The 16,569-nt window shown below is 38.4% G+C and overlaps 1 protein-coding gene across 1 annotated transcript; it reads left to right on the forward strand.

Moving 5' to 3' along the window:
• The first annotated feature begins 2,081 nt into the window (after positions 1-2,081).
• Positions 2,082-2,912, forward strand: LOC145775487 (uncharacterized). The gene has a single exon (XM_082586783.1). It carries the CDS (start codon positions 2,082-2,084, stop codon positions 2,910-2,912), a length of 831 nt encoding a protein of 276 aa, XP_082442909.1.
• Positions 2,913-16,569: the final 13,657 nt, after the last annotated feature.

The following is a 16,569-nucleotide window of genomic DNA, read 5'->3' on the forward strand; positions in this document are numbered from 1 at the left end:
TCAAGACTTTTTTGTAGCGTTTGACAGGTTTTGTAAAAGTTGTATTTTTGACATTCTAAAAGTTCTTACTGTGACTGTCAAAGCGATATAACTTCAAGAAAAAGTTGGTCATGAATTAAATCTCTTTAGAAACACGATTAACTTATACCCACAGTCCTTTTATCTCCATTAGACGTCAGTTCTTTTCTTTCTGTGGCTGGTTTCAGTTTCGACTCTTGTGGTGTGCGCTTGAGCAACACATTTCAGGACTCCTCTCCATTCAGCGGCACCTATAGTGAATGGAGGAATTCCCCTGGAACAACACTTCAACAATCGAAAACTTCACTCTGTCAGTCTCGGTAACCGGCCCTGCGTCAAGAGCCTCTACAAGTATGCGAAGCTACCAGGAATAACCAATCAAGGCTTTGTCAGTCCGAGGATAAAGATTCCAAACCAACCAACCGGCAATCAACCAACCAAGTCGTTTTTGGAGAATAGTTTGAGCCTGGTACCAATGAAAAAGGTCGTTCCAAAAATTTGCAATTGCATCACTTTTGAAAAATAAAAATTAAAACAGAGAAAATAAGAATGAAGTGTTTGTTTTAGACACTGATGGTGAATGCAGATTGCTTCAACCCACCAAGGTAGCTCTGGAAAACTCGGTGATATGAAATTTCCTTCCTAACGCGGCATCCTTAAAATGATTCTGCAATCTATAAGCTACTTAATATCGTTGCTGCAAACACTTTATTTCTGTATAAAACCTGTAAATAGTCCTTGTTTTGATTGTCCGTTACGTAATTACAATAGGTGTGTGTGTATTAGTTTGTTTTTGTGATGTTGTTGGGTTCAGTCGTGTTCTCATTGCTTTAAGAATTGACGCTCCAGTTGTTTCAGGAACGAGGAGGCGACTGATTCTTAACTTATTCATCTACTTGTTTGAATGTATCAGGTTTGGTGGCCGTGCTTGACTATATTTATCGATGCATATACCGCAATATTAGATCCTTTTATGCACGTCTTAAACCATTATGGTTTTGCTACCTTTTCCTTTTGTTGGTTTTGTTACTGTATTTCTTTTTCACAATATAATTTCTTTTGTATTCTGACAAAGAAACATAAATTGAATTAAATTGAATTAAATTTTAAGTCATTGAAATTATCTTGTGTCCAAAACTACTACAACTTGGACCATCCCATCCCAGTCAATATTATTGGCTGCCCATATCCATACGTCTTCCCATTTCAGGGAAGTTTAATGTTGGACAAGTCCTATTCCTTCAACTGTTGAAAGACATTTTTCAGGAAAAACGCAAGGATAGTAGGCTACGGTATCTTTTTATCTCACAAACTAACAAAATAGCATAGGTTTACTGGTTTTGTGGATTTAAAATAGTCATACCAAATGATCACAATACAACATAAAACCTCATTGATGCAAGCTATTAGATGTCGAGCTTTTGTTGCGATGTTTTAACACTTTTTAACTTATTTTAAATAGACGATAAACGTTGGACCAATTAAATTTGGGTGGACCTCAACCGGGGGTGTGGGAAGCAGTAAATACGGCCTGGCGTGATTTGAGCTATTGAATATATTATTATCCAGCTTCTACAGCAGTATTTTCATCTTAATTTCTTTTAAAAGAGTGGAACGATTAATCTAAAATTAGTGAAACCCTAAATATCCGTGGGCCTCTCCCACCGGAGGTAAGGGGGGTAGTTAAAACGACCCTGACCGCAGCTTTACATTTCATGTATGTAGGCTACTATAAATTTAGGTTATAGGCTTGTGATGAGAGGAACAACTCTTGTTACAGTTTCTGCCTTGAGCATCAACTCCTTTCCTTGCCGTTTGCTGTTCACGACTTCTGCTAAAGGCAAACGTCCTAATTTAGTTTCTCTCTCTTTTGTTGTAGACGTTCTTTCAGTTAGTGTTGTCAGCTGTGAAGATGGTTGTGGTTTGGTGTAAGCTATACGTAAAGAGTATCTTATTGTATTGTACTTTATGTTTTCAGATGTTTCGTTTTAAGTGAATAAAGCCTTAGGTATGTTAAGTTAATCTTGAGTCTACTTTCTACAACAATTTATTCACTTAATAACATGAATAAGCATTTGTGGCCAAAAGAATTTGATGTTGATCCAAATGCACCTGAAGCTGCTAGGAAGTGGGAACACTGGAAACTTACCTTTCAAAACTACGTCAGGAGAATCGACGACGCTACCGACGATGACAAACTAGCCGTTCTGATCAACCTTCTAAATACTTCCGTGTACTCGCTCATCAGTGAAGCCACAACCTATGACGATGTCCTGGCACGTCTTGAAGGGATGTATCTGAAGCCTGTAAACGAGGTATTCGCTAGACACAAGCTTAATACATGTCGGCAAAAGCTGGGTGAGCCTCTCGAAGATTTTTTTCAAAGGCTGCAGAAACTTAGTACCGACTGCAATTTTAAAGCCGTTAGTCTTAAGGAAGACAAAGAAGCAGCCGTTCGAGATACTTTTATTGCTGGAATTAACTCTGCGTATATTTGTCAAAGACTGCTGGAAGACAATGTGCTGCAACTTCAGCAAGCATTCGACAAAGCTCGAGCACTTAACGATGCCCGGTTAAATGCCGAGTCGTACCATACACCGGATGCTCAGGATGTTATCGCTTGCCCTCTTGCTGAAAACGTTTCTACCGCAAGGACGCCTTATAAAAGTGAGTGTGCTGCCATGAAGCTAGAGATGTGTTTCTTTTGTGGTGCTAAACGGCACTTTCGGGCAAACTGTCCAGCGAAAGATTGCATTTGTTTTAACTGCCAAAAGAAGGGGCATTTCGCTAAAGTTTGTCGAATGAAGAGGGGTTCCAAGGAAACCTCGAAACTTACAGCAGCTGCTTGTGACGAGTCAACAAACCTTGCTGTCTTGTCCTATGCAAAATTCTGATGACGACAAAGTTAATGTTGCTGTCACAATCAATGGTGTTTCTGGAAGAGGGCTCACCGACACAGGTGCTAGGCTACTCGTAACCACATCAAGATGGACTTTGCTCGCCTCGCTAAACTTACTGTTGTCAAAAGAAACACGGAGAAAATTGACTTGGCAGTTGAAGGCGCATCTGTCAATATTTTTGGGTCTTGTTCTGCCTCAGTGGATCTATTAGATCGGAGCTATCGAGATATCGAATTCTCAGTGATGGATGGTTTGCTTTGGGATGTCATTCTCGGACGTGAGTTCCTAAAACAACACCGTAGTGTCAATTTCAACTTTGGGGGACCTGATAACTCTTTACACTTAGGTGTTCTGGATGCGTTAAGAGCGGTCAAACCAGTGCAATTATTCGAACATTTGACCTCGGAGTGTCGTCCAGTTGCTTCAAAATCTAGACGCTATTCAAAAGCTGATCAGGAGTTCATTGAAAGTCAAGTTACTCAACTCCTTAAGGACGATATCATAGAACCCAGTTCTTCACCATGGTGGGCGCAGCTGGTTGTTGTCAAAAACGAAAACCACAAAAAGAGAATGTGTGTGGACTACAGCCAGACCGTATATAGATTTACACATCTGGATGCGTATCCCCTTCCCAGTATGCAGAGTATTATCCATAATGTCTCACAGTACAAGTATTTCTCCACTTTGGATTTACGGAGCGCCTATCACCAGATCCCTCTTCAACCAGAAGAACGCAATTATACAGCTTTCGAAGCTAATGGACGGTTGTTTCAGTTCAAGCGGATTCCATTCGGACTGAAAAATGCAGTACCCTGTTTCCAACGGGTTATAAGCGATATTATTTCCACATACAAATGCAAAGGAACCTACGCTTACCTCGATGACGTCACCGTATGTGGCAATACGCGCGAGGAACACGACGAAAATTTGAAGACGTTTTTGGATGCAGCCAAAGAATGTAGGTTAACTTTAAATGAAGACAAATGTGTTTATGGTACAGAGACCATAACATTGTTGGGGTACTGCATATCACATGGAGTAATGAAACCCGACCCTGACCGTGTTACACCTGTCCTTGACATGCCAATCCCAACAAGCCCGAAACAGCTCCAGCGCATGGTAGGAATGTTCGCCTACTATGCGCAATGGGTACTCCGAGAAAATTAAACCTTTAGTTGCGGCACGAAGATTTCCACTCGACGACGAAGCACTGCAAGCAATCAAGGCATTAAAAGAGGATCTCTCAGCAGCTGCACTTGGAGTTATTGATGAGCAGCTTCCTTTTGTGCTAGAAACTGATGCCTCAGACAATGCTATCTCAGCAACCCTAAACCAAGGTCGCCCTGTGGCCTTCTTCTCAAGAATGCTCAATAAGAATGAACGTCATCAGTCCAGTGTTGAAAAGGAGGCCTTAGCCATTGTGGAGGCTGTACGGAAGTGGTCGTATTTCCTGGCAGGTAGACATTTTACCATAATTACGGATCAAAGGTCAGTAACATTTATGTACAACTCAAAGAACTATGGTAAAATCAAGAATGACAAAATTTTGCGTTGGCGCATGAGTCTTGGCGAATATGATTTTGACATAGCATACCGTGCTGGACACTGTAACGCTGCCCCCGATGCACTTTCTCGGGTTTATTGCGCCACTACGCATAGCAACGCCTTGTATAAACTTCACGATTCATTATGCCATCCTGGTGGTACTCGTTTGTACCATTTTGTTCGGGCGAAAAATTTACCATATTCTCTCGATGAAGTTCGTAACGTTGTACAAAGTTGTAGTATATTCGCCGAAGTAAAACCCAAATTTTACAAGCCTCCTCCAGCGCAAGTTATAAAAGCTACACAACCGTTCGAACGTATAAGTTTAGATTTTAAGGGTCCCTTGCCATCCTCAACTAAAAATCGATTTGTACTGACAATTGTTGATGAATTTTCACGCTTTCCATTTGCGTTTCCTGGTCACAGTACGGATGCACAATCTGTAATTTCTTGTTTGAACAAATTGTTCTTTATGTTTGGAATGCCTGCCTATGTTCATTCCGATAGGGGCTCTGCATTCCTCTTGCGTGAACTCATCACTTACTTGCATAGCAGAGGAATTGCATGTAGCCGCACATCTGTATACAATGCTCCTGGTAATGGTCATTGGTCAGTGTGAGCGGTATAATGGGATCATATGGTCCGCAGTAAAACTTGCTTTGAAATCACGTAAACTTGACATATCGCAGTGGGAACTTGTATTGTCTGATGCTTTGCATTCAATTCGGTCACTGTTGTGTACTGCTACAACTGAAACACCCCACGAACGGCTATTTTCATTTAAACGTCGCTCATCCTTTGGTGTTTCCGTGCCTACGTGGTTGAGCACACCTGGCAATGTGTATCTGAAGTCTCATAGTCGCTCTACTAAATACGATCCACTTGTTGAGGAAGTGGAGCTTGTTCATGCCACTCCAAACTATGCCCGCATTCGATTCCCTACAGGGAGGGAAACAACAGTATCGCTCAGAGATATTGCACCGATAGGGCAGTCTTCATGTAAGCAGAATGTTTCGATGGACGCAGAACTGCCAGAGTCGACGAACTCATTGCAGAGACATGACGTTGATGTTCCTACTGAAATTTCACGTGATGTTCCTGATAATTGTGATAAGACTGATCGTGATCTTGACCTTTCATGTGAATCTAATGTACCTTCTCCTGTTGATTCCTCTCCGACTCCTCCAACTACCTTAAGGAGATCCACGCGTATAAGAAAACCTGTAAATCGTTATGAATGTGTTCCATACGTTTGAACTGTTTGTGCATAAACCTATTTGCAAGTGTTTATGGTAATATTTTAGGGAGGATGAATGTGATGAGAGGAACAACTCTTGTTACAGTTTCTGCCTTGAGCATCAACTCCTTTCCTTGCCGTTTGCTGTTCACGACTTCTGCTAAAAGCAAACGTCCTAATTTAGTTTCTCTCTCTTTTGTTGTAGACGCTCTTTCAGTTAGTGTTGTCAGCTGTGAAGATGGTTGTGGTTTGGTGTAAGCTATACGTAAAGAGTATCTTATTGTATTGTACTTTATGTTTTCAGATGTTTCGTTTTAAGTGAATAAAGCCTTAGGTATGTTAAGTTAATCTTGAGTCTACTTTATACAACAAGGCTTACATAGGCCTAATGTGTAAACTGCACTAAACAATAGTGTAGCCGTGGCCTTTAGCTACATGTAGACCGAGGTTGCAAGTTGCAACATATAACAGGTTCAGGCTTTCAGTGTTAGTGGCAGTGAAGTAGTTTGCAAAGCAAGTGTCAGCGGCGTCTGCTTGTCATAGTGAGTTCGTTTGGTTTTGTTTCCAGTTACGTGCTTCCGGTAACTGATTCTGTTCGAACAGAGCTGAAGCATTAAACAACCTGAAGTTGCTGTGTTTTTTAAACCATGGCAGATGATTAAACGACAAGCGGATTGTTGCCCATCTTTTTTTCTTTTGAAATATCCAAAATAAGCTTTTGCTCATTGGGCAAACAGCAGTAATTATCCATCAATAAATCAAAGATTTATTTTCCAGAAACAGGGAAAGTGCTTGTTTGAAATTTACAAGTGATATTTATATGCTTGTATTCCAAAAGGTGTTAAGTCTCGTACGCTCGTGGTCTGCGAATTAATTTTCCCTCTGTGGCAGAGATAAAAGTGTCATTGAAAATACAACAAAATTTAGCTAGCACCTTGCTTACTGTATTTCTTGAAACATTGCGCAGCCTATATTGAATGCCAAAGGCTTTTGTTGTTTGTCATGCCAACAACACCTGAAATTGAAAACTTCAATTTGCGACTCTTTTTTTCTTGAGCATTGACTTTTACGGTATCTAAGCACTTAATTGTGTCATTAAAAAGGCTGTAAATTTGTTATAACGTTATCACATATGTAGTCGTGATAGTTTGCTGCGCAGCTAAACCGTTCATTTCTTTAAATAAGGCAGAGTAACAAGATGAGTTTTGGCAGATTCTAATTTGCAACCTATTTTGGTTTTTCCCTCACGGCAGCTAGCTGCCAGTTACTGTGTGATTTAACAGCTAGTGGTCACGATTACTGAGGAAACGTTGGTTGAAAGTTTTCCTGTAGCCTACACATTTTGGTGTAGTGACAACATAGGCCTACTAAGCAGTTTTAACAAAGTGTTTGCAAGGTTTGGTTTTTACTTTTTGATTCATCTGCTTTGAAATTAAACCAAAGTTCTTCATTTGCCTCCACAGAAAAGGCAACCTGTACTTCACCTTCACTGCACCATGAGAGCAAACAAAGCATAGGGATTACGTTGGTGCTGCATGAAACGTATTACAACCCAGACAGCAAATCAGTAATTTAAGGTATACAGACGTTGAATCAATGTAAAAAGCATCTAATTTGGATTCTAGGAAGTTAATGTTGTGAGGTTGAGCTTACAATCTTCAATATGTCTGCCTAATCACAGAATGTGAGCAAAGAATGTTGTGGCACCTGAGAAGCTAGGCTAGCAAGATGTTGTTTAGATGTTCTTACTAAATGTTCTTACTAAATGTTGTTACTAAATGGATTGTTACTAAATGGATTGATAGCAGAATGCATAGAAAAGACTTCTTGTGGATTTTGAAAAGGAAAAAACTTCTGTTACTTGGAGAGCCAAATATTTATATTTGTGAAATGGAAACGTTCAGCTTTATAACATCAATTCAATGTGTAGTAATTTGAAAAGAAGAATTGAAATTTAAGTTTGTCGCAGCCGTTTGAAAGCGTGATTGAAAAATAGAACGGGGTATCGTTTTACTAATTGTATCAAAACAAGTTCGATAAGTCGTTTTGTTAAGGTAATGATTATAACACGATTTTACTTTTTGAAGATTTAAACACTCAATCTGACAAAGTTTTTATTGCTAAGATGTGGCAAAAAGACTGTATCTTTGCAAGAGAGCTATTTATCGTTTTAAAAATCAAGTGCAAAATTCATTTTTAGCAGTTAAGTTTAAAAAAATAAGTAGCCTACAAAATGTATTTGCTGTTAAATCGTATCAATTTTAGTTGAAAGACTGAATTGCCTATGTTTTTGAATGCTGAGTAAAAATAAACAGTCTTCTTGGCAGTCAACACAAGGATGACTATACTATATTAGTGAGCAATTGCGATTTGCTATCCATAACGGTGTAGCTTAAACGCTAGCCAAGACTATCGAATTAGTCGTGCGATACTGATGCGCCATGCAAAATAGGCGTAACACACATTTATCTCTGTCAATTCTTGCTACAATCGGCTGCCATTGGTGAATGTACTGCATAAAAAATAGATTTGTTTTTAGTTGTTAAGCAAGACAATCTAAATTACCAGGCAGCAGAATCTTATGTCAGGTTACCTGAAATACCTCACGTTGTTTGGAATTTGCAAGGTCTGCTGCCCGAAGCCATGGTTTTCAACTTAAATTTAAAATGCGCAAACAGTTTGACCGAGTAACTGCTAGTCGAATAAAATGCAATACATTTATCGTTTCAAGTTGCAAAGGTAGTGCGCATATGGTAGCGTTAGATATTAAAAGATGGAAATGCTGTGATGAAAATATTAAAAATTTCACAATGTATTAGCAGTGAGTTAAGTTTTATAACATTTTCAATAATCTTATATTTTCAATAAGCTTGTAAATTTGATTTTCCATCTAAGCTGCTAGTTCAGTTTTCGGTTAGACTGTAGGCTATGTTGAGAGTGTGACTGATAAAAGATTTAAAATTTGTTATCAAATGAGGGGTAACTGGCTAACCTTAGCAGTACAGTATAACTTGATTATCTTTCCTTTTAGATCAGGGGTCACCAAGCTTTTTTCTCTGAGGGCCTGATTGCTGCAAGATTAACAGCTGCGGGCCGGATGCAAATTGCGAAAAGATATACAACTATTTAGAATCTCCATTGACTTGAATTGAGCACAATAAATAACAAAGTCAGCGGTGAGATACAAAGTTGTGATGAAAATCGAAATGTTGTTGGAAAAGTTATCCCCTGCTGTGATACACTACAGGGCATCGTGCTCTTGAAAAAACATTACATCTTTCCAAATTTGGCCCACGGTGTCCCCATTTGTGGTGGTCTAATGATAAAAACAGAACACCAACATGTAGGCTGCCTGGTGGAAAGTGTACAAACTCAACATACACCAATGAACTATAAGAACGAACGATTTTAACAAAAAACTTTTTCACTTTTTTCCTTAGCAGTTGTAGTGCAGCTGTTATAGTTCCGCAGCACGTACGTGGCGGCCGGATGAAATCAGTTCGCGGGCCGGTTTTGGTCCGCGGGCCGTAGTTTGGTGACCTCTGTTTTAAATTAAGCCTCGTATGGTGTCTATATTGTCGCTAAGGATCTGTGCAACAATGTAGCTTAAATGTAGCCTATCGTTTATTCGATTAAAAAAAATAGATCATTTTAGTTGCATTTTGAAAGCAGTTATGGAAACTTTGTTGTGTTGAAATTAGCAACGTTTAATCCATAGCAAAGAAAAAGCATTTACTCACATTAAAGACTCAATGACGTTGACGCTTCAATGTGTTGTTTGGAATTTAATGTAGACCAAGCAGAATAGTGTTTTGTAGACCTAGTTGTCCCACGTCGGGCTTTTTGCTTGGCTTAGTTAGAGCACTTTTTGTAGTATTAATAGCATTTACAGTTTATAGTGGATATCTCGTATTTTGTTCGAGCACACGTCGACCAAAAAACTGCACAAGCTTTAACATTTGTGCATAAAATTGATAAAACTTTCAATGTTATTGAACTCATCGGAACACTTAAAAATACCAGAGTTAGCCTAATCAACTTTTTTGTTTATACTTTGTGTCGAAGCATAGGATTTGTGTAAAAAATGAGACCAATGGATTCTACAATTGTCCCTTTATTTCAAACACTTACTTACTTTAATTGTAAACGAGCCTTAGCTTTTCTCTTGCTGATCCAAGCAACAGGCTTTGTCAAAAATGTTTTTATGCCAAATTATAGAGAATAGGTTTTTAGCACCATCTGCGTGTACACTTGAGCAAAAGAGCTAAAATTGCAACGCAATCTTGGTGGTTTCCGTATAAATCCAAACTCGAATCCAGCCCTAATGTTTTGGTATTGATTTAAGTCCAAACTTTAACGTCTGTCGGCTGAAATATGATAAAAAATCAGCCTTATATAATTATGTAAAATTTTGCGCCAATGGTGCTACTTACAACTTAGGTAGGGATTGACAAGAAACAGTTTTAAACTTAGTCGATGACATTGAAATATCGGTGACTAAACTTGCACAACATGTCAGGTATTGCAACAGATAGAATCCCTTCGTGATGCACTGTTGGTATGTGTTAAAGACGACAAGCGTTTGTCATTGTTAACCGAAGCAGGCAAAACCGGAAGTAATTGTGATACGCTCTCTTTCCTTATGTGCAACCAAATGCAAACAAAATCTTCATGCAAAACGTTACAGATAACAAGTGGAACGTCTGTTGCAAGTAAAACGACCAACTTTAGCCTATCCGTTTTGAAGGGGCTTCAAACAACCTAAAAATGTAGGTTACTAAGTAGATTGTAAACCGATTGTTCAGGTAACCTTGGAAAAGTGGCAATTAGGATTATTGTACCTTTCTGTAAAAGTTGACTTGGCCTTGGAAAAATGACGAGCATGAAATACAGTAGTAAAGTACAATGTAGAACAATATGTGATACAGTATTCAACGCTGAATGTAATTGGGCAGTAACGTTTGCAGGGGTCCAGCCAGGAGGAGCTTTAGATACGAGGAGGCAGAGATGATGTCAGGGTCTCGAAATCGGTTTAAGGTGCCTGCGAACTGGGGGAACATAACAACATACCGCGAATTTTTCGGAGTTCTGTTGTAATTTTGTAAGACAACTCTTTTCTTTTGATGAAAAATGACCTGTTTTTTATGAAATTGTTATTGATGTAACTTTTTGTTTAGTTTTTTATCTATTAGGGCAAGGACAGGTTAGTTGATACAACAGGTTAGTTGATACACCCCCCAAAACAAAAACAAATAAACAATATTTTTGGAAAATACTGCCACCAGCTGGTCAAGTGTTATGATAATTATATCAGATAAAGATTTGGCAGCGTAGAGTTGCTTAATTTGGAAAAGATTGAAAAAAGTTAGAAATTTAGAGTTTTTTGTAATTTTTATCAGAATTTCATTACAATGAATTAGAGAAAGTTGAGTTAAGGTAGAATATTTACTTATAGGTGAGATTTAGTATCTTGAGGCAAGGTAACAATGTGCAAGTGAAAAAGTTTTCCAACTCTTGTGTTGGCACAATGACATTCATGTTTGTCAAAATTTTAAGAAATGGTTAGTTGATACATTAATCTATGGGTTAGTTGAGACACTGTATCAACTAACCTGCATGACCAAAATTATCAAGGTTTTATGGCAATTTTTATGCAATATCTACATCAATCCCCTCTAACCTTAAGATAGGCCTAGATTGTATTGGGCAAAGTCAATGATGTGATAGTTAGGGGCATTGTTCCTCAAGATTTTGACAAGTCTGCTAGTGCCCCAAAATTTAATTGCTACGGGAAAAATAGCAAACTTAAAAGTATTGGCATGTGCCCAAAAAGGTTGCATTATGTTTTACAGATAACAATTCAATATCTTGTATAAATTAATTCAATAAATGGTTTGTGTATCAGACATAACTGGTATGCCACAGTATTATAAAATGCCATACCCCAATGCTATAGGAGGGTCTTCCAGGAGGAGCAACTATTTGAAGTAGTGGGATTTGGCCTACTAATCTGACAATTATAATTGTTTACAAAAAGGGCATTCGTTTGTGTGATGTGTTTTATTGTGGACGGTAATACTCACTGCCAGTTTTTTTTTTAAGGTTTGGTTTGGGTGACCGCTAAGTAGTTTTAAGAGACCGCAAGTGTTTTATTTAAATATCAAAAAATAGCCATATTTGCTTAAGACATAGCGAGAAACAACCATTACTTTTCTACTGTAGTTGCAAGTCCAAATTTTGGAAAACCGCTGGAGAAATTTAACACCTTAAAAAAACACTGCTCACTGCTTTGCTCATGAACATTTATTTCCTGGTTTTTCTGCTTGAATACAGCCATGCATTAACTAACCTGCTGGACTGCAATGTGTGTATCAACTAACCTTAAGAGTGTATCAACTAACCTTTTCGAAAGGTTAGTTGATACATTATAGAATGTTGTATTCCAAGGTGCATAAACTGATTGCTATTTAAATGCAAGGAGCCAAACTTGGCGAAAAAGTAACCCTATAAATGAGCTTTCATATGCACCTAAAGTTGCGTCGCTACACCTAGCGTTTCGTGAAAAAACGCATTTTATGAAAAATTTGTATCAACTAACCTGCCTTCATGATTGTATTGATCGATTGTATTGTCTATTGATCTATTGATCTATTGATGCTATTGATGTAACATTGTCGGAAGCCCAGGTCTCTCATTGCTACCGAGCCAAAATCATTCTTTTAACCACCTTGTAATGGGGTCTATGTAGAATTCACAATTTCGCTTGCTTCTATTTAGTTGATTTTCATTTCTTACGAGTTGTGCGCATAGCAAAACATAAGCTGAAGACTGAAGCTTATGGCAAGCTGGTGATGCAGCCTGATATGCTACACTGTAGACTTTGTCAACTGTTGCTAACTGTCTGACAAAAACTTCCTAAAAATCACATTTTTTATTTTTCACTGTCTCTCTTGGATGAGAGAACGAATTGCACAGATCTACATAATTTCTTATATCATCGAGCGCTATAAACCGCATAAGAGCAAACAGCTAGTCAAATGGCAAATGGCAACACAACTGAACATAAGTGCAACTTTTCAAAGCAAGTCGGAGATCATCTTATATTTTAATGTCCAATTCCACAACTTCAAAGAAAAAATCACACCACCCATCAATGCAACTAATTTCAAAGAGTGGCTATAACTGAATATAGGTAGAGCTCGACTTTTAGCAGATCTTCAGAAGGTTCTTATTCAAGTAGAATCACCAACAATGTATTTAGCGTCACTCGAAACAACAATGCTTCTAGGAGATGAGATGAAAAACTGACAGCTTTGAAAAAAATTAGTCAGAGAATTATTGTTGAAAATTTGCAAAAGGGCAGCTTATGGTTAGTTATCAACAGGAAACAGACTGTTTGTCAAATTGTTGCTAGCTATCGGTCTGACAGGACGGAAAAAGGATTATGTCACATGTCTTATGATGATGCCACGTTTAACAATGCAATGAAATAAAGCCTAATTCATGACTTAAAATGAAATTTTAGGTAGACCAACTCATGGTAGGCCCAAATTAACATAGGCCTACCAGTATGGGTCTTGATTAACTCCTGTAAAATTGTGAACGAATTTGTGTTTTAAATGCTTGCTATCTGTTCCCGACAATTATTCACCAAATCAAACGTCATATAAAACCGTTATGGTCTACTTAACCTAGCTGGCATCTTACGTCATGGAAATTGCTAGAAAATGTCCAAATATTGCACCATCGGTCGTAAGACCTGATGAAATATTGCATCACTACCTTTGAACACCGGTTTGAATTGCGTGACAATGTCTTTCGTTATGACGTCACAGTACTGCGTACGTGAGTTTGAGATATTGAAAATTATTTTCGTCATTCGTAAAATTGTTGCTTGAAAGTGAGTCGCAAATTTAACTGTTTTGCTTATTGCTTGCTAGCTGGACAAATTTTCCGTCTTTTATCCAAGTAATCTGTTCTGTAGTAACAAGTTTTAGTGGTGTACGGCGTTGCATTCCATTTTCGACAGCCAGGTGGCTAATTTTACAGAAATACAATTTTGAATAGACGTTTCAAAAGAGTGTTTCTTTTTCGGTCATTACATACAGACGAACGGATTCGGGAATCTTATGTTACAATTTTCCCACGAAGAGATTATGGTTTACCGCTGTGACCACTATCATAGCATAGCCTGCCTAATGGAACTGTCACTCTAAAAATGTCGATTGGCATTCAGTTTTGACATGAGAAATGACGCAGACGCATGGGGATGGGATTGAAATGGTTTCAGAGACGAAACAATAAAGGTTTTATATTTCTCTTTTAGCCTACATTATCAAAAATTCACTTTAGCATCACAGCCGAGCATATTGAAAAGTTTTATTCCTTTTAGGGCCAAGTGTAGCACATAGGCTACGCAATTATGAAGTTTTCATTTCCATCTTTTTATTGATCAACAGTGCAGACTTTTGTGTTTTCTCTGTTGTTTCGATAAAACGTTGAGTTAGCCTACTGGAGATGAGATTTTCTCAAACTATAAATTTAAAGATAAGAAATGAGAAAGAGCTGTGTAGGCAAGTCATAGGCTACCTTTCTCAAGATTTTTATTTAGCTTTGGCGGTTACAACGAACATCTGACTTTGAGAGCCCTGCTGAAAGTTATCTTCTTTTTGTGGAAATTTATATTAGGCTACATAGGGCACGATTATCCTACTGCACCAAACTGCAAAAATACAACACAAAGAAGTCACAAGATTGAGCAGCGCAGTTTCGGCTTTTGGAGTGTGCGCTTGAGCAATGCATAGAACTGCTTTTCATTTAGCAGCACCGATTGAATGACAACAAATGACAACTTCACTCGGCCAATTTGATTCTCACTTTCTCATTGAATAAGTGACCTGGCCTGCGTCAGTAATTCAAAGCATCTTCAAGTAGGCTGTGCTTTTAAAGAAGCTTTTTTAGTCAGATGATAAATATTTCACAACCAATCGAGAGTGATGAAGTGAGTTTCCTACAACTTGCTACAAGTCAGCAGTTGTAAACTTATCGAATGGCAGTTGACCAATTGACAACTGCACTAGCAACATTTCAGCAAGTGGCTGAAGTTGGCAAATGAAGCCTGAGCAAGCCGAAGCTTGGCATGCCACAAGTCAGCCAAACCAGTTTAACAAGCAATGACCAAGCAAATCTAAACTGAGCAAGTGTATCTCACTTGCTGACTTAAGGGGAGCTGAAAGCAGTGGTGCCGAAGTAGGAGGGGATGGGGGGATATATCCCCCCCACTAATTTATAAAAACTTATTTGCTATGAAGTTGTATTTCGATTAGTTATTTGCAAGCATCTCGAATTGCTGTTTCTCTTTTATTGATGTTTGATCACAGTTCTAAATTGTCTTGGATTGGATTTGACGCTAGACAATGAAGGACCTTCCTTGTAGGTATTAAGGACGAGTTGGACCAGGCCACGGCACTGCAGTAGTGAAGAAACTGCAGAAACATATTTAGAATTTGTGCTGATTTTGAAGCCTTTGGCACTTATAGAGCAATTCAGTATCACGTTGCAAAGAGAAAAGCTTGACATTGACTCTTGTGAAGAGCTGTTTCAGACCCTGAAAATCACTCTAGAGAAATATTGTGATTTGGAGATTGAGAACAATTACAAAAATGCAGTTTCACTGCCGGACAAATTTGCTGTTAATTTTATCACGCCTTTGCCAGCACCACGGCATAGAAGAGTCCCTGAAAGATTGAGTGGAGGCTCGATGGCAGCTACTGCAGACACTCAATTGCATTATAAAATACTTCACAATCAGTTATGGACAGAGTTATCTCTGAACTGACCAAACGGTTTGAAAGTAGCCTGAATTCCGATTCGGAATAGTAGAAAGAACTTGCACGAATTTTAAAGACCTGCTTAGTTCCTGAAATGGTCAAAAATTATCCAGAGCTGAATAGACAATCGATGAGATCAAATTGATTCATTCAGAAAGGCAACAGGAGCAAAATCTCTGTACGATGCTAAAAGAGCTGACCAGGCATTGTCCAAGTTGGAAAAACCTCTCTATTCTCAAATAGCCTACTCCAGCTGATTAAGATCCTCTTAGTTTGCCTGGTAAGCTCTGCTGCTTGTTAGAGGTCGTTTTCCAATCTTCGTAGATTGAAAACCTAGCTGAGAAATACTTTGGAACAGGAAAGGTTGAATGCTAGCATTGTTTGCAACATTCACTAAAATAGCTTAATGACATCAGATAATCAGCACAAATGACATTGCTAATGAGTTTTCAATGCACACTCCATCAGACGCAATATGTTCGGTTGTAACAAGTTCTTGTGATGTGTTTAAAAGTTATTATTTTTGTCAGAAATTTGCAGATGTTCTTCTACGGTATGCCTACTTCTTCTGTAGCTAACTTACGATTGTTTTCAGTCTCCTGACTAGTGACTTTGTACTATTATAGTGCACTAAGCGTAGTGATTCTAGTGAAAAAGAGGACAAGAAAAAAAGTGTACTTTTTTTAAAAAACTAAGTACGCTATTCATTGGAAGGTCATAGGTTCGAATCCCGCTGGAGGTAGGCTAACAATTTTTCTTTGCTTGTTTCTTAATCTTGCAGCAGTCATTCACAAGAGCACTGGCGGCACTTTTATCTCCATGAATTCTTATCTGTATGCTATGCTGTTAGCAGCTAATTTACCGAGGTCCGGTGAATGTTATAATAAACTTAATGCCGGTACCACTAAAATTGTGTATAAAAATATGCATCCCCCCAATGTTTAAAATCGTCTAAAATTTGATAAAACGTTGATTTATTTCCCCCAATCCTCAACTAACTTCGGCACCACTGGCTGAAAGTCGCATGCCGAGTGGTCTG

The sequence above is a fragment of the Aplidium turbinatum genome, chromosome 8 (genome assembly GCF_918807975.1).
Source record: "Aplidium turbinatum chromosome 8, kaAplTurb1.1, whole genome shotgun sequence".
NCBI lineage: Eukaryota > Metazoa > Chordata > Ascidiacea > Aplousobranchia > Polyclinidae > Aplidium > Aplidium turbinatum.

Coding starts and splice junctions, on each gene's coding strand:
- LOC145775487 (XM_082586783.1), top strand. CDS start 2,082: ATGAATAAGCATTTGTGGCCAAAAGAATTTGATGTTGATCCAAATGCA.